The 23,796-nt window shown below is 40.2% G+C and overlaps 1 protein-coding gene across 5 annotated transcripts in view; it reads left to right on the forward strand.

Moving 5' to 3' along the window:
* The first annotated feature begins 1,684 nt into the window (after positions 1-1,684).
* The window catches only part of LOC136864458 (S-adenosylmethionine mitochondrial carrier protein homolog), a 163,059-nt gene continuing 140,947 nt past the window's right edge, over positions 1,685-23,796 (forward strand). The window contains exon 1 of one of the 5 annotated variants that reach the window (XM_068226286.1): positions 1,685-1,896. Coding sequence is in view for 1 of the 5 variants with exons in the window: in XM_068226285.1 (XP_068082386.1) it covers positions 1,780-1,896 (117 nt within the window). In the remaining 4 variants the exon portion in view is untranslated. The remainder of the gene's footprint in view (positions 1,897-23,796) is intronic. The other 4 variants (XM_068226289.1, XM_068226288.1, XM_068226287.1 and 1 more) reach the window with 4 other exon arrangements.

Below are 23,796 nucleotides of genomic sequence, written 5' to 3' on the forward strand. Positions count from 1 at the left end.
CAGAAAACGTCAGAAGAAAACATGATCAAGAAGGCAGAAGAGGAACCATTTTCAAGCTTGAAGCAGAGACAACCAAAATATACGAGGCAGATCCCACTAGAAACCTGGGAGGATCATTTCACTAAACTACTACAAGCAAAGGAAACCCGAGATTTGACTGAAGATAGTGACTGGGATGCAGCACCAATTGAATTATTCACAGTTGACGAATTAGAAGAAGTCGTCCGTGAGAGTAAGACTAGGAGAGCAGGAGGTCCAGATAACATACTCTACGAACATATCAAAGACATTTGGGCAACCCTAAAAGAACCTGTCGGGGAACTTATGAATCAATGTCTCAAACAAGGAAGAATACCAGACAAATGGCGGGAATCAACTTTAAAAGTGATGTACAAGGGTAAAGGAGATGTGAGTGATCCGAACACCTACCATGGAATCGCTCTCGAGTGCACATTATTGAAGGTTTTTACAAAAACACTGACGAATCGATTGAGGGATATAGTAGATGATAAAATACCGGAAGAACAGTTCGGATTTAGAAGAGGCAGATCAACAATCCAGGGAATCAATTGCTTTCTTGAAGATATACAAGAAGCACTCAGGTTGCAAAAAGGAAAGCTCTATGCAGTGTTTATAGATTTCCGCAAAGCCTTTGACTCCACAAGCAGGAGCCTGATCCTTCGGAAACTGGAAGAGATAACAGGGAAAAACTGTTACACAAAGCTTATTAAAAATATATTATCAGAAAACTATGTGAGAATATGCGATGATTCAGCACAGTCAAAACCAATCCTTCAGACGGTAGGGGTCCTTCAAGGGGACCCTCTGAGTCCACCTTTTTTAATGTAATAACACGTGATGTTACAGAAGCAATTACTACGATTCGTGCAAAAATGTATCTATACGCTGTTGGCATGGTAATTGTATCGCCATATCGAGATGAACTTAAAAAAGCAGTCACCAATCTGACAAATTGGTCAAAAGAAGACAGTTTAGAAATTAACGATCAGAAGACAGTAGTCATGGTTTTTAGAAGGGGAGGGAGAAGAGCAGCATCAGTCATAATACGCTACGAAGGTTCACCTTTAAGGATTGTCAATACATTCAAGTATCTCGGAATGACTTTTCAGACAACTGGAACCACATTTACAGCTCACATAAAGGAAAGGATTCTGGCTGCAATCATAGCAATAAATGACATAGATCACCTTAGTCAACTGTCAATCAAAACGGCCTTGAAACTCTTCCACCTCAATGTTACTCCAACTGTCACTTACGGCATTGAAACAATTTGGACCATCCTGGAAAAGAAAGATCTAAAAGAGATAGAAAGGGTGAAAGCAATTTTCCTTAAAAGAGCCCTATGTGTATCTAAATACACACCCTCTAGACTTGTGTATGAACTGACCCGAGAACCTTTCTTCATTGAGGACTTGCAATATACAATGACTCTACAATCAACAAAGGCATATCAAGAGCTCTTACATGAATTAAAATTAAAGAAGACAAACATTTGGAGTGATTTCTATATAACGGATGCAATGACAACAGTCAATTGGTGTCAGAGTTGCTTCGACCTCAGTCATACACTGACCCGAGCAGCTGCGAAGTTCTGTGGTCGTTACCACGCACTGGAGTGCCCCAAGAGACCGTGTTCTTTGACAAAACTTTGTAGTGATTAAGTTTATACCCCTGCACATTGCGCGCTTTTATATGTAAATAAATAAGAGGAGCAGAAGAAGAAGAATTCCTCATTGTGGGAAGGAACATGGAAAGGAAATGCTTAGTTTTTGTTTCTTGTGGGTCGGAAGGGCGGTGTATTCGATTTTTCAGCATCTTGTTGTTGTGTGTAAGGAAATGAGCAGAGAAACTCCATCTGTTATGGTTTCTCTGATTGTAAGTTTTGTCATTGGTTGAGGTATTGTTGTGTTTTATTTTGACGAATCATTCTTGATATTTGTTGTAATGGTCGCAGTATTATTGGAAAATAATTTGCCTTGTGGTAACTTTTAATTTTGTTTCTTTTATTATTGTTATTTTCTTACTCTTAATTTTGTGAATATCTCACTACATTAAGCTGTTGAACGCTATAACTTACCCGGGTTATTCCTAACCTGAGAACTGTCCTCATATGAAATTTATTACAGTAAAATGTTTTATCTAGATATAATTTTCCTCGTCCCAAACATAGGACCTTAATGGTCGTTGACGAATGCTTTCAGTGTATGATCGATTAATGAATGTTCATTCCCTGTCACTGTAGTACCGACGTTTCTTAAATACGATGATATGAAGGTATCATATTTTATTCTTCAAGTTGATCATAATTTTGGGGAATGTGCTGTACTTTCATTATTATTAAAATAGCAAAAAACTTCTTGTCGCTTTTAATCTCTAATAAGGTAGGAAACGTATGGCTATGGTAGTATTATGCATTTACTGAATAATTTTGTGACGGAGATAATGTTGGTAGCCTAACCTGTCGCAGACAGTACATTTCATTAATTTGACCTTCCAGTATTTTTCGCTCGTTAATATCCGTGATATGACGGAATGGAGATCGCACCAGATAATTTTAGATGGATTGAGATCAGTCGTCCCTAAGTTTTGAACTGTCGCTTGTGAGGTTTGATGTTTTATTAATAATGGTAGCCCATTATCAAATTTTCTATTCATTTAATAGGTAGGTCTCAAGTAGATTTAAATAAATATTTTGCTTTTGACGGTTAACACCACCCCCTGTGGGTGGGGGACGCAAACAAAGAATACACCCACGGTATCCCCTGCCTGTCGTAATAGGCGACTAAAAGGGTGGACCAAGGGATGATCAAATTAGAACCATAAGGCTACTTGTAATTAGTACCATCATGCAGGGAACACCATGGGTCGCTTTTACTTGCGCATAATTCCACTATGTTAGGTACAAAATAGGTTTGTGATTAGTAGAAACAGTGTGTGGCTCAGGATGCATTTTACAGTACCTGTGATTCGTACCCATATATGAGCAACACCGTGGGATGAGTGACACCATGGTTCTGCCTTGCCTATGCTTAGTACCCACTATGTGAGGAACACCACAGGATAGTGCGGGTCGCTGTGATTAGTCCACTTATGTGAGGAGCGTTATAGGTTTGCGTTGCCTCTATAGGTTTGCGTTGCCTGTAAATAGCGCCGCAGTATGCAAACACTGTAGGCCTGTGTTACATGTGCGAATTTCATTACCTGTGAGTAGTACCATAATGTGTGGGATACTGCAAGTATACACTATTTTTGGTTAGTCCTGCAACATGACAAATAGCATGGCTCTATTTTCCTAGCAGTAAGTACCATTATGAGGGGCCGATGACCTGGAGTTTGGACCGGTTTCGACTACAAGCCTCATCGATTCACTATTGTGCTTTAGAAGCTGTCCCTTTGATCAGTAATACTATTGTTTAATGCTAGTTTCTGGGAATGTGGGGCATTGCGGGTCAGATCCACTGATTGTTTTAACTTCATATCCATCCATTCATTCTTCGTCCTCACGTTTTCAAATTCTGGTCAGTGGAGGATTATATATTTTTAATTGTCATAACATTTCGTACCATTAGGGGCCGATGACCCAGATGTTAGGCCCCATAAAACAACAAGCATCATCATCATCGAAGGTTAACACCTATAGGCCCCTATAACTTGTGTTTAAGTCCGGCTCCATGACTAAATGGTTAGTGTGCTGGCCTTTGGTCACAGGGGTCCCGGGCTCGATTCCCGGCAGGGTCGGGAATTTTAACCTAATTTTGCTGGCACGGGGATGGGTGTATGTGTTATCTTAATCATCATTTCATCCTCATCACGACGTGCAGGTTGCCTACGGGCGTCAAATGGAAAGACCTGCACCTGGCGAGCTGAACTTGTCCTCGGACACTCCCGGCACTAAAAGTCATAGGCCTACGCCATTTCATTTCATTTTTTTTTTTTTTTTTTTCAACTTGTGTTAAGAGTATTTTTATGTGCATCAGTATGTTAACCATTATTCAGCTTGTTCGAAAATTTTTTAGGTAGGCTACCGTACTGGAGATATTATTCTCCTTTACCTTTAATATTGAGTGACTTGTTCAAAGGGTTTTTACATTTGCATTGTGTAATAAGTGATAAGTAGTGCCTGTATTTAATCTGAGTAATGTTAGTATCAGTATCTTTCACCACACTGGTGTAAGAAGGCACCTGTTACATATTATTAGTATTGTTGGTAGTCTTTACTAGCCAGAAATCTGGGGGTTGGGAAGGATTTGAAAAATGTTTTGGTTAACATTCAGCATAAAACAAAATAGGCCTATGTTGTGGTGATGATGGTGATATTCTGGCTAGGAAGCTGGTATTCAGTGTTCTCTTTATTGTTACTCTCTTCTGATCTGTGATGTTTGGTAGAATCTCATCTAATGCGACCTGAGCGTATACATGTTTCATTAGGGGGGCCATGTCTGAGTTTGCGAGAGTCTTGAAGTCTGTGCTTCTGATGTAGGTGTTGACAATAACAAGTCTATTGTACTAGTGCCGTTGTGGCATACATATGTCGGAGTGTGTGGCTTGTTCACCAGGATAAAACCTTGCGCTTCTAGGACATTTAAAATCGCCTGCTAGAATGGTGGCATCTTTGTAACTGTTGAGCGTTAATGTGTCTGCCAGGCTCTCAGTTATACCCTGTGCTGTATTGTGAAGTTGGAAATAGGCAGCTATAATGTTCAATCCTCAGGGCTTCATTGTGAGTAGGTTCGGCTGTCCTTGGATAACGTGATGCGGTGATAGCCACGGTTTGATTAGACTGCCTTAGGAGAAACCAGCATGGCTAGGTTATTCCACTTAGTGTGTAAGATGTGAGACAGGAGAAGTGCCATCCGATTTTCAGCAGAATGTTTTTATACCTACTCCCAAGAAGGCCGGTGCTGACAAGTGTGAAAACTACCGTACGATTAGTTCAGTATCTCGTATGCAAAATTTTAACATGTATTATTTACAGAAGAATGGAAAGACAAGTTGAAACTGAGTTGGGACAAGATCAAATTGGCTTCAGAAGAAATGTAGGAACACGTGAAGCAATCCTGACTTTACATCTGATCTTAGAGGACCGAATTAAGAGGGACAAGCCCACATACATGGCGTTCGTAGATCTTGAAAAGGCATTTGATAATGTTGATTGGACCAAGCTATTTGAGATTTTGGTGATCAGATCAGGTACCAAGAACGAGGAATTATCTACAATCTGTATAAACATCAGTATGCAGTGATAAAAATCAAGGGCTTTGAAAAAGAAGCAGCAATCCAGAAAGGAGGTAGACAAGGCTGCAGTTTGTCCCCCCTAATTTTCAGTGTTTATGTAGAACAGGCAGTAAAGGAAATCAAAGAGAAATTTGGGATGGGAATCACAATCCATGGAGAGGAAATCAAAACCCTGAGATTTGCTGATGATATTGTTATTTTATCTGAGACTGCAGGGTGGAGAATTTGCTGAATGGTATGGACAGAGTTTTGGCTAAGGAGTACAAGATGAAAAATTAGTCCAAAAGAAAAGTAAAGGAGTGCAGTTGAATTAAGTCAGGTGATGCAGGAAATATTAGATTAGGAAATGAAATCTTAAAGGAAGTAGATGAATATTTTTACTTGGGTAGTAAAATAACTAACACTGGCAGAAGTAAGGAAGACATAAAATGCAGACTAGCACAAGCAAAGAAGGCCTTTCTTAAGAAAAGGAATTTGCTCACTTCGAACATTGATATAGGAATTAGAAAGTTGTTTTTCAAGACTTTCGTGTGGAGCGTGGCATTGTATAGAAGTGAAACATGGGCGATAATTAGCTCAGAAAGAAGAGATAGAATGATAAGACACATCTTAGGACACCCAGGACTTGTGCAGTTGGTTTTTGAGAGAAGTGTAGGCGGTAAGAACAGTAGGGGTAGACCAAGGTATGAATATGACAAGCAGATTAGAGCAGATGTAGGATGGAGCAATTATGTAGAAATGAAAAGGTTAGCACAGGATAGCATGGCGAAGAAGCTGCATCAAACCAGTGTATGGACTGATTACTCAATCAACAACGTATCTGTTCCCTTTCTGCCTGAGCATTCCGCCTCCATAGCGTAACGGCACTATTAGCTCCCGTTCTTGGAGGCGTGGGTTCGATTCCCAGTAGGGCCTACTGCCAGAAATTTAAGAATGGCAGGATGGCTGGTATGTGGTTAAAATGGTACATGCAGCTCATCTCCATTGGGGATGTGCCTGAAAAGGGCTACACCACCTCGGGACAAGGACACAAGTTTACTTACTTACTTACTTACTTACTTACTTACTTACTTACTTACTTACTTACCTGAGCATTTAGGTCACCAGCAACTATTTTAATGTCATGGTGTGGGCAGCCATCATACGCTCTTTCCATAAGTTCATAGAATGGTTCATTCTCTTCTTCATCGGATTTCTCTGTAGGTGCATGAACATTGATTGTACAGTAATTCAAGAATTTCCCCTTTATCCTGAGTATTGATAGACTTGGACTAACAAGTATTATTTTTGCAATTTGCTTTACATCACACAGACACAGATAGGTCTTATGGTGATGATGGGATAGGAAAGAGCTAGGAGTGTGAAGGAAGTGGCTGTCGCCTTATTAAGTTACAGCCCCAGCATTTGCCTGGCGTGAAAATTGGAAACTACAGAAAACCATCTTCAGGGCTGTCGTCAGTGGGGTTTGAACCTACTGTCTCCCGGATGCAAGCTTACAGCTGCATACCCCTAACTGCATGGCCAGCTAGCCCAGTCTAATAGGTATAAACCCATTTACAATGTGCTTTATCTGCTTGTGTACCACAAATCCTGTGCCGAACTCATGCTTCTCCTCACTACAGCTATAGAATATACTAGCTTCTCACTTTTCTAGAATTCCACTTCCGCTCCACCTTATTTCTTAAAGAGCTATGACACTCCACTTATTTACTTATTAATTAATTAATTCATTAATTACAAGATACAGCTACACTAGCTACACTGAGCAAATTTCACTTGCACTGTCAACAGACTAATTAACAAATGTAAACTTTCATGATAAAATATAACAAACATAACAAAAGAGAACAAAATCAGGTACACAGCCTATTAATAAATATGCTTATACTTGATGCTATATCAAGGTCTTGTCTCCTACTAATATTGTTAAAGCGAGTTGGGAGGCGGATTAGGAAAGATCATTGAAGTATTGAGTGCTGAGTGTGGGGAATGTGGAGAAGGTCTTTGGTTCTGGTGGAGCGGGAAGGAACACGGAGAGAGAAGAGTGAGACAAGATGTTCCAAATGGTAATGCCCATTTAAGATCCCATGGAGGAAACTCAGGTCAGCTACCTGTCACCTGATGTGCAGTGGTGACACATTTATTGCCCTTAATACTTGCTGCATAGACAGGTTTCTGAGCTTGGGATTTCTGTTCCTAACAATTGCAGCAAAGAAGGGTACTGCTCTGTGTAACTGGTTAATATTGGAGGGGGAGGCTGTTCTCCAAATCGGAGAGCAGTAGTTCAAGAGAGCTTGAATGATCGTGAGGAAGAAGTGACAAAGAGCAATGGGATCAGATTTTTTTTTTTTTTTTTTTTTGCTAGTTGCCTAACATCGCACCGACACAGATAGGTCTTATGGCGACAATGGGAGAGGAAAGGCCTGGGAATGGGAAGGAAGCGGCCATGGCCTTAATTAAGGTACAGCCCCAGCATTTGCATGGTGTGAAAATGGGAAACCACGGAAAACCACCTTCAGGGCTGCCGACAGTGGGGTTCGAACCCACTATCTTCCAGATGCGAGCTCAGAGCTGCGCGCTCCTAACCGCACGGCCAACTCGCCCGGTGATCAGTAATTTCTGTGAAGCGGTAGAGAATGCCTAGTTATATATGTGTCTGTGTGGTTCTTAAATTGTAATTTTGAATTTTTGTAATTTTGTTACGCTGTTGTGTAACTACAGTGATGGCTTGTCGAGTAGGTAATATGATCTCACTAAGTTTACAAAAGGAATATTGTTATTACCCCACCTATTCAATACAGTTAATTGTATTGTATTAATTGTGTTGAATAGGTGGGGTAATAAAAATACTCCTTTTGTAAACTTAGTGAAATCGCTGTTTTCAATACGGAACAAAGATGAGAGTTATGGTAGGTAATATGATGTCGATAGAGTAGATTTATGTAGTGTTATGGTCATGTGGCTTCATTTTTGTGGATTGGGGACAAGTTTCCAAGTATGGCACCAGTTCGAGAGGGCATTGGGTGAGGACTGTAGCAGAGCTGCATCTGCTGGATTCCTGATCTCTCTAAATATCTTGCAGTCATCAGCAAAAAGTAGGATATTTGCTGTTTCGTTGAGTTCGGACAGCACATCGTCCATAAACAAGGAAAACAGCAATGGGCCAAGAGCATTGCCTTGTGGGACACCGGAGGTGACTGGTAACCATGAGGATGAAGTGCCTGATGGTACCACACTCTGCCAACGGTTATGTAGGAAGCCAGCAAGAAGGGTGAGAAGACTGCCATGTATAATATATCATTCGGAGAGTTTATGGAGGAGCAGAGTATGGTCTACAGAATCAAAAGCTTTCGAAATTCTACGTAGCAGATATCTAGCTGTGATTTAGCTGCAATGGCATGTGATGCAAAGCTATGCAGAGTGGCTAGGTTTGTTAGACAAGAGTCACCTGGTAGAAAACCATGCTGATTGGTTGAGATATAGAGTGAGGTGAATGCGAGGAGACGTTGGTGTATAATTTTTTCAAACATAAAGGATAGTGTGAGGAGAATAAAAATTGGTCGGTAAGATGAAACGATAAATTTATTGCCTGATTTGAGAAGTGGAACAATATTTGCCTGTTTCTAGGTAAGAGGAAAATAGCCCTTGGCAAAACATCTGTTAAATAATTTAGAGAGAGGGATGCAAATGGCGCTGTCAGTATTATTATTAGCGTATGGCAAGGAAATTATATACATAATATACAATATATACACAATAACAAAAAACAACATTGATTCACTTCAGGCATTAGTGTTATCTCTTATATCTGAATGTCCAGCTTATCAATCCACTGTAGTGCTTCCACTGTTGGAGATAGGAAGTCTTCCAAACTACCTGGATAAGCCCGTAGTTGACACTCGCTTACAATGTGGGGAATAGTCTAGCGAGGGGCTCCACAGTTACATTCTGGAGATGGTACAAAGTTCCACTTGTAGAGAGAATCCCTGCACCTTCCATGATCTGTCCTGATCCTGTTCAGTCTGGACCAAGTTGCACGTGGCACTTGGGATCCATTTACAATATTTTCCCCTCTGAAGATGTTATGCAGGGGCACGTCGGGAGAGTTATTCCAGCGGCTTTTCCACTCCTCCAAAGCATTGAAGTTGGTGGACGTCTTCAGAGCAGCATCACAAAGGGGTGGATGTCATGATTTCAGTCTTTTGAGACTAAGAGCTGGTATGTCATTTAGAACAGGTAGCAGAGGATTCTTGCAGATCTTGTTGTACTCTCGAACAAGAGCTCTGGATCTTCGTAAGTCAGGTGGCATTATTCCTGACAACAGTGGGAGCCAGTGAACTGGAGTTGATCTGATGGTACCAGATATAAGATGCATGCTGGTATTCAATTGTGGGTCAATATACTTTGTATACGGACTATTAATCCACACTGGAGCACAGTAGTCAGCAGCAGAGAAAACCAGTGCTAAGGCTGAAGAGCGTAGGATGTTTGCAGTAGATCCCCAAGTAGTACCAGTTAGCTTCTGAATAATATTGTTTCGGGTTTTCAGTTTCTTTGACAAGTTCAAAAGATGTTGTCTGAATGATAACGTCCGGTCCAAGGTAACACCGAGATATTTTGGATACCTATTGTGATAAGTACTCGATTGGAGAAGGTAATATTTAGTTTTAAGTTAGCGAGCCGGTTGCTCAAATGGAAGCAGGAAACCTCCGTTTTGGCTGTACTGGGTTCTGCCAATGTGGATAAGTCCTGAGTCAAAATGTCTTCAGTTTTCTCAAAGATCTTGTGTTGTGTGGCCAGGGTCAAGTCATCAGCATAGCAGAACTTTCTGGATATTGTTTCTGGAAGATCAGAGATGTACAGATTAAACAGTAGTGGCGATAAAACTGATCCTTGGGGCAAACCATTAGGCAATTTTCTCACTGAGCTTTTCTTTTCACCTAAACAGACCTGGAATTTCCTGTCGCTGATCATGTTGTTGATAAGCTGTGCAATCGTTCTGCAGGGTATAGCTCTGAGTAATTTATAAATCAATCCTTCCCTCCAAACGGTATCAAAGGCAGCAGTGAGATCCACAAAGACAGCAGATGTTTTAAGCTTTTGCTGGTATCCGGCCTCAATGTAAGATGTTAATGAATGTACTTGATCACAGCAGTTTCGGTTAGGTCTGAAGCCTGCCTGATCCACAGGAATGAGTTCTAAAATGGTTGATCCAATTCTGTTGTAGATAAGCCTTTCAAAGAGTTTGTAGCAATAGCTAAGGAGGGCTATTGGTCTGTAACTTTCAGGTCTGTTTTCAGGTTTTCCAGGCTTCAATATGGAAATAATTTTAGCCTTCTTGAAGTCAGGTGGGATTTGTCCAGTCTGAAGAATGTCTGTGTAGAACTGTGCCATCCATCTCTTTGCATTGTCTCCCATATGTATGAGAAATTCTGGATGAATTCCATCGAATCCAGGTGCCTTACCAGGTTTTAGTTCTTTGAGGGCCTCTTGAACATCAAGGGCTGTAAAGGGACGTGAATAGCTAGAAATGTGAGGTACTGATGATTTCAGAGAACGAAGCTGGCATGTAACATACTTTGTATGCTTCTTATCAGCTGGAGCTCGAGAAGTTGTTACAATGTGGGAAGCTATTTGGTCAGGTGTCACCTGAGGTTGACCCTTCACTACTGGCGCACCTTCTCCTAGCCTTCTAAGAAGGCCCCAGGCCTTTCTGCTAGAATTAGTAAAATCTAAGCTTTCGACAGTTTCAACCCACTTTTGTCTTCGACGATCATCCAAGCTAGCCAGAAGTTTGTTAGCAGTTTCCGCATCTCTGTTTTGTTGGAAATTCTAAAATAATTCCTCATTCTGGGCATTCCAGCCAGGAACATATTCTTTCCGATAACCTCTGGGCATACATTTCTTAGCAGTAGATATAACTGCGCCAACAAAACGTTGATAACTTTGGTGATTTGGGGGATCCAACGAATGCATTTATCTAGTTCTACAGAGAATGCAGACCAATCAGCTTTCTGGAAATTCCATCGGGGACGTGGCGTTGAATGTATAATTGGAATTGTGACACCAAATTCGAGTATTACTGGTCTATGCTGGCTATGAGGGAAATTTCCCATCACTTTGCGTGTAGTGTGCGAGGGAATTCCATTTATATTGGAGCTGACGAAGCATAAATCTGGATTTGAATCTACCCCATACAGCTGATCGAAAAGTTCCTCGATCTTTAGCATCAAATACTAGATGGAGGTTATTACTTTCGCACCAGTCCATTAATTTAAGTCCACAATCATCTGTTTTAGAATACTTCCAGAGTTCATGATGACTGTTGAAATCCCCCACATAAATCGCAGGATGTTCTGCAGTTGGTACAACATACTGAGGCCATAAAATGCATGGTGGTGTGTAGATGTTGATGATCGAGACATTATTCAGTCGGACGACAACCTGATGGACATTTTCTTCTGTGCTTTGAGATAGTAGCTCAGCTTCTTCGATGTCATTACGGACATATGTGGCCACTCCATATGCTTCATGGTAGGTTGCTCCTAGTGCCTTGTACCCAGCAATACGACCTCTAGTACGGAGTTGTTCTTCATTAGCAACATGCATCTCTTGAAGGACAACAACATCTATGTTGTTCTCTCTGAGTACTTTTGAGAGGTAATCACACTTTGCTCTGCTGATACTCTCTATATTGAGTTGGAAAATACGAATAGTGGGACCAATGTTTCTTGTTAAAGAGCTCTGAGAAGAGCTGTTTCCACATGGTGTCTTTGACATAATTTGAAAGCCAGGAGATCCTAGGATAGACTGGCTGCCTATTGCTGTTGCTCCCTTAGCACCACCCAGGGGACACGTGCAGGTCAATGAGGAGGTAAATCCTGCGGACGTGAGCAACGTTCATCCCCCGGCGCTGTCAGTATTTTTTAGCAAAAGAGGCCCTATTGTTTTGGGACTGTTAGCTTTGTTGGTTCAAAGAATTTGAAGAAGGTAATAAACTTCACTTGGTGTGGTAGTTATGCTTGATAGGGTTCTGTTTGAAACATTACCTATTGTAGGGAGCGGTTGTTTTTGTAAGGAAGAGGAGAAGTTGGAGAAAAAATACCTGTTGAACTGTTCATTGCCATCGGCGCCGTCTGCTGTTGCATCATTGTGGTTCATGCTGACAGGAATCCGCTCCATCCTTCTCCGTGTGTTGATGAGACTCCAGTAGCGCTTGGGATTGCTACGGACATTTTCAGTGACAGTGTCTACGTGTGTTTTCAGTTTCATTGTTTGGTTCAACAACACCTTCATAGCTCGTGGGTGATACAGAGATCTCACATTCCAGGTTCTAATATAAAAGTCTTTCTTATGTTAGATATTTCTTTCGTTAATTGTTCGTCCATTATCATTGTCCTTTTCCATGCCATGTTTGTCTCCAGTAATTATTCTAGCTTTCTTGCCCACCTGGCAATCCCTTACTTTATGACGTTGCCCATCTCCCATGGCGTGGACAAGAGGTTGGAGTTATGGGAGACAAGGTTATGGGTCACAAGATTCTAATTTTACATACGAGCATTTCATTCAAAAGTCAAAGTTCTGTGAAATTAAACGTCTGATGAGGTATTACACAGAAAAATGTGTAATAACCTATTGTTATTTTAATAAGGGAAAGTCGTCTTATAATAAACAGGCCACCAATGTTTGAGGTCTAATATTAGGGGCAATGTCAATGTTTTCAACTGTAAACTTCTTTGATGCTCTTTTGATTGTAAGATAGTATTTCTCAGGTAGATCCTATTACGGTGCGTTACAAATTTATGGTGCCAAAATATCTGTCATTTGGAAGGAAACTGTGTCCTTTTATGGGAAAACAGTGTTTATTTTAAATCTCTCACTCAAGATCAGGGTTAATACAGAAACGAGTAGTTATATGATTTTTGTTCCGACTGAAATAGCCGTAAGAGAACAGATGTAGCTCTCTTTTCCTTTATGTTCAGTCAATGAATAACTATACGACATGCTTTGAAACATTCTGGTGACTGTTTCAACTTCAGTAAACAACATTTGACAACGGTACAAATGTTAATATTCTTAAAATGAAGTGCGTGACCTTTTTGATCGTTCAAATCGATCGATGCTGGAAAGGCATCAGTCAGTGACTCGTGACGTTTCTGCAGGGTCCATCATATTCAGGAACCAGCCTACAGAGTGTTTGTTGAGTTAGTCATGACCTTTCTGCACAGGCTGTTAGATCTATACTTCCACATACCTATCCCATACAAAACTAATTTTCGTGAAAAAGGTGCTCGTGACCTTTCTGCAACGACTGATTCAATTAAGACCATGGTCGCTTCTTTTCGTATCGTCACCACAAATCTATGTAGAGGTAATGGGAATCAGTTCATGTCAAAATTGAACAGTGTGGTCCACCGTGTCAATGTCCGCCTCTGTAGCGTAACGGTTAATGTCATTAGCTGCTGTCCTTGGGGGCCCGGGTTCGATTACCAGTTCTGCCAGAAATTTATGAATGGCAGGAGGGCTGGTATGTGGTTGAAAATGGTACATGCAGCTCACCTCCAATGGGGGTGTGCCTGAAAAGAGCTGCATCACCTCGGAGTGAGGATACAAGTTTACTTACCAATATTAATAATTATAATTTTAGTAGTTTTCAACATTGAATCAGTATGTAATCAGTAATTATTACATCTCTCTAACTTTTCTTTTTGAGGAGAAAGAATTATAGTTCTGTGAAATTAAAAGTCTGATGACTTATTTTAGAGAAAAATGTCTAATAACACATTGTTAAACATCTCAGAGTTATGACTTGTTGCAGAGGTACAGTTTATCATTATAAGTATTGCTGGATATGAACCGGGGGTCCGTGACCTGGCGAGCAGTTCGTGGTGGTTGAGGGGACGGCTTTTTTTACCCTTTGAGATGGGTCAGTTCTATGGCACGGGCAACTCCATGCCTCAAACCACCATCACCTTTCCTAAGGTTCACAACACGTTGCGATCAAGTAAATGTACCTTGATAACGGGCACACCCATTACTGGACGGCCTTTCCATAGTCGCTCGCAAACTGGTCTTCTGTCAGATTCTGAGCCGGCCGCCGACATGACTACAACTCAAGAAACCCTGTAGGCACTCCTGAAAGCTGTCCAAGAGCTCCGCACTGGCCAATCGACTTTGCAGCAAGAATTCCAGACAATATGCCAACACACAGACGAAGACTCAAGGCGAGACCAGCACGAGGTCCAAGCTTTGACTGCTCGCCGAAACCCTTCGACCACCGTGGTTCTTGCCAATGCTTCTTGTACATGGGCCCTCAGCTTTGCTGTATAAGGCCGGGGGTCCGTGGCCTGGCGAGCAGTTTGTGGTGGTCGAGGGGAGCTATTTTGTGAGAGTAAACTTTTATTCTTTTGTATTTATCTATGAGTATGTCTTATTAACTGTATTATTTCACATTTTCATCATCATCATGGAAGCAATACTGAATACTGAACTTTTTCCTTAAAGTGATTGGCCAGAAAAGGCATGTCAACATAAGTGTTTTAATGATGAAAAATCTTTGTATTATTATCTTTATAGAGATAAATATTACTTCCGTGTCAAATTTCATGATCCTGTCTAATAAGAAAAGAAGTGCATTATGGCAAATTATAAGAAATAAATTATTTAGAAAGAACCCTCTTTTATATGCAGGGATCTATTGATAATATTGAACAAATATTTTGTTATTGATGTTACTTTGTTAATATTTATATCCAAGAAAAATATTTTCCAAATTGGAGATGGCTTAGTAGAAATTATGAATGAACTCCTTGACTTGGTATGGAGTGATCCATGGGTAATTTCAATACAGGAATTCTTCAAACATAAGCTTACTCACTGTACAACAATAGACCTAACTGAATTCAGGAAACCTATAAAGATTGTATGGGAATTAAGAAATAAAGTACCAGGTGAGTTGGCCGTATGGTTAGAGGCATGCAGTTGTGAGCTCGCATCCGGGAGATAGTGGGTTCAAACCCCACTGTCGGCAGACCTGAAGATTGTTTTCCATGGTTTCCCATTTTCACACCAGGCAAATGCTGGAGCTGTACCTTAATTAAGGCCACAGCTGCTTCCTTCCCGTTCCTAGGCCTTTCCTGTCCCATCGTTGCCATAAGACCTATCTGTGTCAGTGCGACGTAAAGCAAAAAAAAAAAAAAAAAAAAGAAATAAAGTAAAATTTGTCTGTAGATGGATTAAGGTAGAAAAGCTTCAGGATAAGGAAGTGTGATAGAAATACTTGGATATGATCCAGGCAGTAAACAGGTACAGGTACAGAACACACAAAGTAAGTAGACTGCACACTGGAATGCTGGTGTAGAAATCTAACTTAAAAGCTTTTCAGTCTGTCAAACACACTAGTTAAATATAAATATTACACTATAACATACGTGTAAAAATACCACATTATTAAACGGGGAATAAAAATACACACTATGAAACAAAGAGTGATGTGTTTTGTTATTGAAAGAACATCATTAGATTCTGTCAAATCACACTCAGAGGAACTTGAAATCTGGAAATTATCTTAATGATGTCCTTTTAAGGTTTAAATTTACATTTAACTGAGTTGACACTGGAAAGTATGGCTTCCTTCTTAACAAGTGGTGTAGAAATGGCAAGGGAATTTTATGGATCAACCATGTGTAAAAGTGGGATAAAGAACATATCTTGGTATAACAATGAGATCACATAAGATTGTAAATGTGAAAACGTCACAATTTGTAAATTCATTTCAGTTCATTTATATAACTGTTACCAATATGGCCATTGCTGGAAAGATAATGTGCCGGCCCCGTGGTGTAGGGGTAGCGTGCCTGCTTCTTATCCGGAGGCCCCGGGTTCGATTCCCGGCCAGGTCAGGGATTTTTAACTGTACCTGAGGGCTGGTTCGAGGTCCACTCAGCCTACGTGATTAGAATTGAGGAGCTATCTGATAGTGAGATAGCGGCTCCGGTCTAGAAAGCCAAGAATAACGGCCGAGAGGATTCGTCGTGCTGACAACATGACACCTCGTAATGTGCAGGACTTCGGCTGAGCAACGGTCGCTTGGTAGGCCAAGGCCCTTCGAGGGCTGTAGTGCCATGGGGTTTGGTTTGGTTTGTAAAGATGATGTATGTAGCTTACCAAATATTAATTTAATAATTTTCCTTAAATGATTGTGCATGTTACTATAATACCACATATGACTGTACAATATATTTGGTATAGGGGAGAGTGAGGCAGTTTCAGACATCACTTCTTTACAATACATTGGTACTTCCTTCTTTCAAACCAGGTTTCTCACACTTTGATAGAATACATTTCCCTGTTGAATCCTTTTACTGATCTCCATGTCCAGCCTTACATCTTGCATTAGTTTCCAAGTACTTCCCAAGTACAAGTTCTCCGAAGTTTCAAGGTTTTATCCATTTTTATAATTTCTTCTCTTTCACCTCTAGTTAACACCATATTACTATTTTCCATGCTGATTTTCATTCATTAATTTTCAATAATCTGTCAGTATGGTGAGTTGCCCTTGTACTTCCTCTCTTTGCTCACCACACTACAATATCATCTGCTTCCTGTCACCATATTTTACCTTTGTTTCCTTCAACAGTGGTGTCAGCAGACTTCCTTGTCTTAGTCGAATTTCATTCCAAAAACACACTCTTCTCCCCACATGTGTCTGGACAGTGCTGCAACAATTTTTGTACACTGCATGCACATATTCTGTCATTTGTTTTCCAAATCCTTTCCATTGCATTACTTTCCATACCTTTGCTCTGGGTACACTATTGTAAGTAAGTGAATATGATTTCAAATTAGCGTTGTCAAGATTTAAGTGATATCAGTTGGAAAGAAACAAAAGAGGGTTGTGTGTCAGGTAGGGGATACAAAGCTGGAACAGTAGAGCAAGTGAAATAAAAACCTATGGTGTAGAAAGAATAACACAGTGAGCTTACGACTGCCATCGGTGTTATTCTCTAAGAAAGAATTGAGCTCTCAAATGGAATCAGTCATCACTGATCTGCATTCTGGGTTGTTGTCAATGTGGCAGATTCCGAATCAGTTGTGTGCCTAGTCTTAAATGATCTCAAAGAAGTTGGAAATTTTATCAAACATCTTCATTGGTAAAATATTCCAATACCAAATTCCTCGTGATATGAGCAGATATTTGCCCTCTTGAATTCAAACTTACCGAGTTCGATAGCTGCAGTCTCTTGTGTGCACCCAGTATTCGAACCCCACTGTCGGTTGTTCTGAAGATGGTTTTCTGTGGTTTCCTTTTTCACACCAGGCAAATGCTGGGGCTGTACTGAAATTAAGGCCATGGCCACATCTTTCCCGTTCCTAGCTCTTTCCTGTCCCATCGTCGCCATAAGATCTATCTGTGTCGGTGCAACGTAAAAGCAACTTGTAACAAAAAAACCCAACTTTATCTTCATATACATAAGACATGATTACACTATGCACTTCCTAAATTTAAAAACACCATACAAGCTTATTCGTCTACTAGGGTCACTCATTCCATGCCAATTCTCCACTGACAGCTTGGAACACACCGTTTATATGTAGATGTTGATTCCCATAGGGAATCTGAAATATTTGTCCCGAATGAGTAAATTTATAATACCAACGTAGTTGGTCCGTGATTGGACATGATAAATTTTCCAGCTAACTCATTCCTGGTTGCCAGCGTTTCGCCCTAGTAGGCTAAGTTGGGCTCATTAGTTGGTACATAGCACACCCACCAAGGCGGATGGCTAGTACATACCGTGGAGGCCACTGCGTAGGCTACTTAGAGCCACCGGCAGTGCCAATGCACTATGAGAGACTTTGTCTCATTTCCAAAAATTGATACCTGCCTGGCCATCAGATGATATAGATGTTGATTCCCATAGGGAATCTGAAATATTTGTCCTGAATGAGTAAATTTATATTACCAACCTGGTTGGTCTGTTGGGCTCAACTTAGCACACTGGCGCGAAACGCTGGCAACCAGGAATGGGTTAGCTGGAAAATTTATAATTTCTAATAACGGACCAACTACGTTGGTATAACACACCGCTTAATCGAGCAGTTCGTCTCCTTACTCCCAAGTCTTTACAGCCCAAGGTTGGCATAATTTTCATAAAAATACTTTTTCTTTTGTTATAGTGGAAGTAATTTCTTTTCAGTTTCAACTTAATCTATAGCTGTGAGGTTTTTCAGTCTGTTGACACTGTTTTGTCAGAAATCACTCAGAACAAATTGTGCTACCTTACTTTGGGTTTTTTTCCAGTTCTCTAATCAAGTAATCCTGCTGAAGTTTCCATACTCTGGAACCATACTCTAATTGGGGTCTTATCAGTGACTTACATGCCCCCCTCCCCTACATCCTTACTACAGACCCTAAATATGCTCATAACAGTATGAAGAGATTTATTTACAACCTTGTTAATGTGATTACCCCAGTGAAAAACTTTTCCTATATTAACACCTAGGTCTTACTGTGATCCCAATGAGGGGCTTCCACTTCATCAGTACAGTAATTAGAACTGAGAGTACTTTTCTTCTTGGTGAAACTTACAGACTGACTTCTCCTCATTCACCATCATACCTTTGTCTGCTATCCATTTCACAGCTTTGTTGTGGTATTTTTACAGTCGCTCACAATCCTGTAACTTATATATTACTCATTACCATATAACATCATCTGCAAAAAGCTTTACATTAAATGTATGTATAGGAAAACAGGAAGATCCTATAATACTGCCTTGCAGAACTTCACTTTTAATCATTACAGGATCAGATAATGCTTCACCTACTGTAATTTTCTGATTTCAAGAAGTTCAGCCTCCCCGCCCATTCAGTCACTCTTCTCTGTAGTCCATTAGCACTCTTTTTCATCATTAATCTCCCATGATCTAGCCTGATCTAGGATGAGCATTGTTGGATGCGCTAGCGAGTTGTTGGCTATTACAAGATCTCTGCTTTATGTTAGTGTAAGGTAGTTAATACCTAGGGACCTGAAAAATTAGCATCTATTTGTTTGAAAATTAGCATCTATTTTTTCCAAAATTAGCACCTATTTACAAAGTTAAAATAATCGCATGGTATTATTAATTTTAATGATTCCAAGTTTATGAAGTGCAATTATTGTCCTTGGTCCACACACAATACAAATTCACTGTTCAAACGAAAGCATTGTCAGTACTTCGGCATTACTTTTTTTTTCAAAATATTGCACCGTCTGTCTGTAACCACTGTGTTGTAATGAGACAACACGCACTCGCTATCTACATTGTTCGTTGGAGTCAACAACAACTCAAGACAGTATTTAGCAAATATGCTGAACTGTGTCTGAACTGCAGTTAATGCAAGCATGACATCACATTTTTCACTTTCCTTCATCTGGGTTCGAATTGCATGTTTCAGAGAACAGTAATCAGACCAGATATCGTTTCATGAGAGATCTGTTACTCCAAACAATTTCTCAAGCTCATCTAATTTATCAGTGTTATTCAGAATTATATTTTTTGGATACAAAGCTTGAGAAATTGACACAAAATGCTTATGGTTGGCATTTTTGGCTTTCAGTGTGGCTAGCTTGCACTGTGAAGAATGAGCAGCTTTGACAAATGTGTCTCTACATGCAACCTGCTGTAGAGGAGTGAGCTTAATCAAAGCATCATTAGTTGCTGCAGAAAAATTCCCCTCACAAATGAAGGTAAAACTGGCATCAAGGTTATGCAGTTTGGGGTAAAGGAGATGAGAGGTAGGATACAGAGACCCTTCAAGTTCAGTAAGGAGGTCAACCAATCCAGCTGCATGATCTGTGACAAAAACCATGTGGGAGTGAAGCCTATTCACTTCTCGGTCACTCAGATCAGTCAGGTACTTAATACCACAGTTGTTGATGTCTTTCATGTCAGACATCTTGAAAAATTTAACCACATCAGTAAATTAACCACTCAAATAGAAGACAGCCTGAAACCAGCTATTCCATCGGGTTATGACAGGTGCAGGAAAAAAAGCTTTGCTTCCTTTGAAGCACCATACTTTGATGTTAAGAATTGTAAATAATTATATTTTTGCTTTCTTGTGTTCAAAAATGCAGGCTTTACCATCGCGATCACATGATTTAAATCTGTCATCACTGCAACCAAACTATTGCCAACCAAGCTGATCTTATGTGCCCAGCGCTGTACATGCATAAATGATCCCATATGACCACACTTAATGTTTCTAATACTGGGTCATGTATGGGGCACTGTCACTAACAAACAGTTTAACTGCATCATATGGTAAACTATAACTGCGCAGAGCTTGTAAAACAGCACGAGAGCAGTTTGTAGCATTTCCTGCATCAAGATAGTTCACAGAAACAACGTGCAGCTCCCTTTTCGATCCGGCTGGGACTTGGAATATGATGATGAAAAACAACAACAGCCCATTTATCTGAACATTCATCGCAGAGTATGATGATGTTCTTCCCCACTAGAGCCTGTACTGTTCCTTTTTTTTGCAGTCAGGTACAACTTACAGCAAGGAAGAAAGACCTCAAATTATAACAAATTAATTTAAAATTACTAGATCAGTTGGGTACGGGTAAGATAGTCCGATATGGAAATCGCACTCAAACTCGGTGTCCTTCAATTTATATCTCAAATATTATTATAATACTTAGGTCCAGCTGTTCAATACAAAACAATATAATCCACTATTTCATGTGGTTAAAATTTATACATAATACGTAAAAGTCAATGATATATGTTTCACCCTTTTTTTACGGGCATCATCAGCCTATATCAATCTTAAAAATTAATGGATATGGAATCTTTCCAATCTTATAAACTATAGAGTAAAATGTTGGATAATGATTTCATAAAATATTATACTATAACATCTAAAATAACGATATTGCATCAAAGTATGAAAAAAAACCAAAAAACGGTGAATTAACAGTTTTGAAGATTAAAACATGGTTAATCATGAATATTTGAGAGTTTAAAACCAAAATCGATCCTCTTCTTATATATCATTAAGACTGTGACGGCCTTGAGTGTAAGCACAATCATCAAAGGGGGATGTTTGTTCCGTTCCCATAGCATGAATCCAAGATAGTTAAATCACTGTCAGTTATTTAAAACAGAAGTTTGAACCTAACAAATACGTTAAAATATGTACGGTTGATATGTCTGAAAGTTGTAGAAAAGAAAATGGAACTTCTTGTGGAGGCGTTGCTAATGATAAAATGTTGTGTCAAAGCTAGCAGATTTCAGTAATTATGTTGATGCGGTAATCAATTGGATCCAAAAGACGGTCAATTTTGCGCATGGTTTCAATGTCGTAATACCTAAATCGTACCCGACCAATGAAATCGAATCTTAACCAGAAAATATACTTCATGTAGAGTTCTCACACATGGCAGCTCTTCATTTGAAAACTCAGTAATCCAGGCTCTTAGCTCTTTGCTTTCCAGCTTTTCCAGAGGTATGTATTCTTTGGTAAATGTCTGGCTCCATGGCTAAATGGTTAACGTGCTGGCCTTTGGCCACAGGGGTCCCGGGTTCGATTCCTGGCAGAGTCAGGAATTTTAACCATAATTAGTTAATTCCGCTGGCACCGGGGCTGGGTGTATGTGTCGTCTTCATCGTTTCATCTTCATCACGACGCGCGGGTCGCCTACGGGCGTCATATCAAAAGACCTGCATCTGGCGAGCCGAACTTGTCCTTGGGCACTAAAAGCCATACACCATTTCATTTTCATTCTTTGGTAAATACTTCAACTGTGCGTTTCGAGAAGTTATCTCTGGAAATTTTTTGTCGTTTACAACTATTTAACTGTGTAAGCACAGAAGATTGGTTTCTTTGATACGTACTTGCAGTAGGGGTTGAACTTTCGTTTGTCGCGTCGCTTACCCACGTGTTTTTTAGATTTTTCATGTTTCACAATACTATCATTTTTTTCCAACCAACTCGGCAATTACAATACTTGCGAAACACTGTTGCAGAATCTGTGGCGTGAAAACCATCCTTTGCACATTGCTGAGCGCTTTAGTGCGCAGGTTTTGTCGTGTGCCCCATAACTTAACGATCGCTCGACTTTCTGTTCTTCACTAGTTTCAATTTTGAACAACAGGAAAACAACGCTACCGAGCTCGATAGCTGCAGTCGCTTAAGTGCGGTCAGTATCCAGTAATACCAATATAAATGGTCCGTTATTGGACATTATAAATTTTCCAGCTAGCTCATTCTTGGTTGCCAGCGTTTCGCCCTCGTGTGCTAGGGTGGGCTCATCAGTTGGTACCCAGCACACCTACCAATACGCTGGCTAGTGCATACCGTGGAGGCCACTGCGTAGGCTAACTGGAGCCACCGGCAGTGCCAATGCACTAAGAGACTTTGTCTCATCACTAAAAATTGATGCCTGCTTGGCCATCAGATGATATAGATGTTGATTCCCATAGGGAATCTGAAATATTTGTCCTGAATGAGCAAATTTATAATACCAATATAAATGGTCCGTTATTGGACATTATAAATTTTCCAGCTAGCTCATTCTTGGTTGCCAGCGTTTCGCCAGCGTATTGGTAGGTGTGCTGGGTACCAACTGATGAGCCCACCCTAGCACACGAGGGCGAAACGCTGGCAACCAAGAATGAGCTAGCTGGAAAATTTATAATGTCCAATAACGGACCATTTATATTGGTATTATAAATTTGCTCATTCAGGACAAATATTTCAGATTCCCTATGGGAATCAACATCTATATCAGTATCCAGTATTCGGGAGATAGTAGGTTCGAACCCCACTGTCGGCAGCCCTGAAAATGGTTTTCCTTAGTTTCCCATTTTCACACCAGGCAAATGCTGGGGCTGTACCTTCATTAAGGCCACGGCTGCTTCCTTCCCACTCCTAGCCCTTTCCTGTCCCATCGTCGCCATAAGACCTATCTGTGTCGGTGCGACGTAAAGCAACTAGCAAAAAAGAAAACAGTGCTTCGTCCATCTCGTTATTTCTGTGACACTCTATTTACATTTCGATAATAATCGGTACCGATCTTATTCCCCTTGCTATTTCCATTGTAAATATCGATTAAAGTCGGCAGGCAGCAATCAGTCGGCTACTTTTCTTCATTGATCGGTACAGTCGAAAGATTTATGCCTCGTATTTTGAGTATTTCTGACGATTTTGCCAAAATATGTTGTTTTCGCCAGTAAAATAGCATGTTTTCGCAGAATTCGTACCAAAATCGCATATTCGTACTAATTTCACATTTTGGGTCACAATTCGCATTTTGTCGCACTTCTATTTATGCGTAAAGATGATTTTATTCCACATTAGAATTACCATAGGCTTGGATTCAGCACAAGATTCAAAAATTCGCATTTATCGCAAATGCAATTTTTTTCAGGTCCCTATTAATACCTATTGAAATTTAGTTCATTTTGTGTGTGTGTGTGTGTGTGTGTGTGTGTGTGTGTGTGTGTGTGTGTGATCATTTAGTTTTAAAAATGTTGATGCTTAGTGTTT

The sequence above is a fragment of the Anabrus simplex genome, chromosome 2 (genome assembly GCF_040414725.1).
Source record: "Anabrus simplex isolate iqAnaSimp1 chromosome 2, ASM4041472v1, whole genome shotgun sequence".
Classification (NCBI taxonomy): domain Eukaryota; kingdom Metazoa; phylum Arthropoda; class Insecta; order Orthoptera; family Tettigoniidae; genus Anabrus; species Anabrus simplex.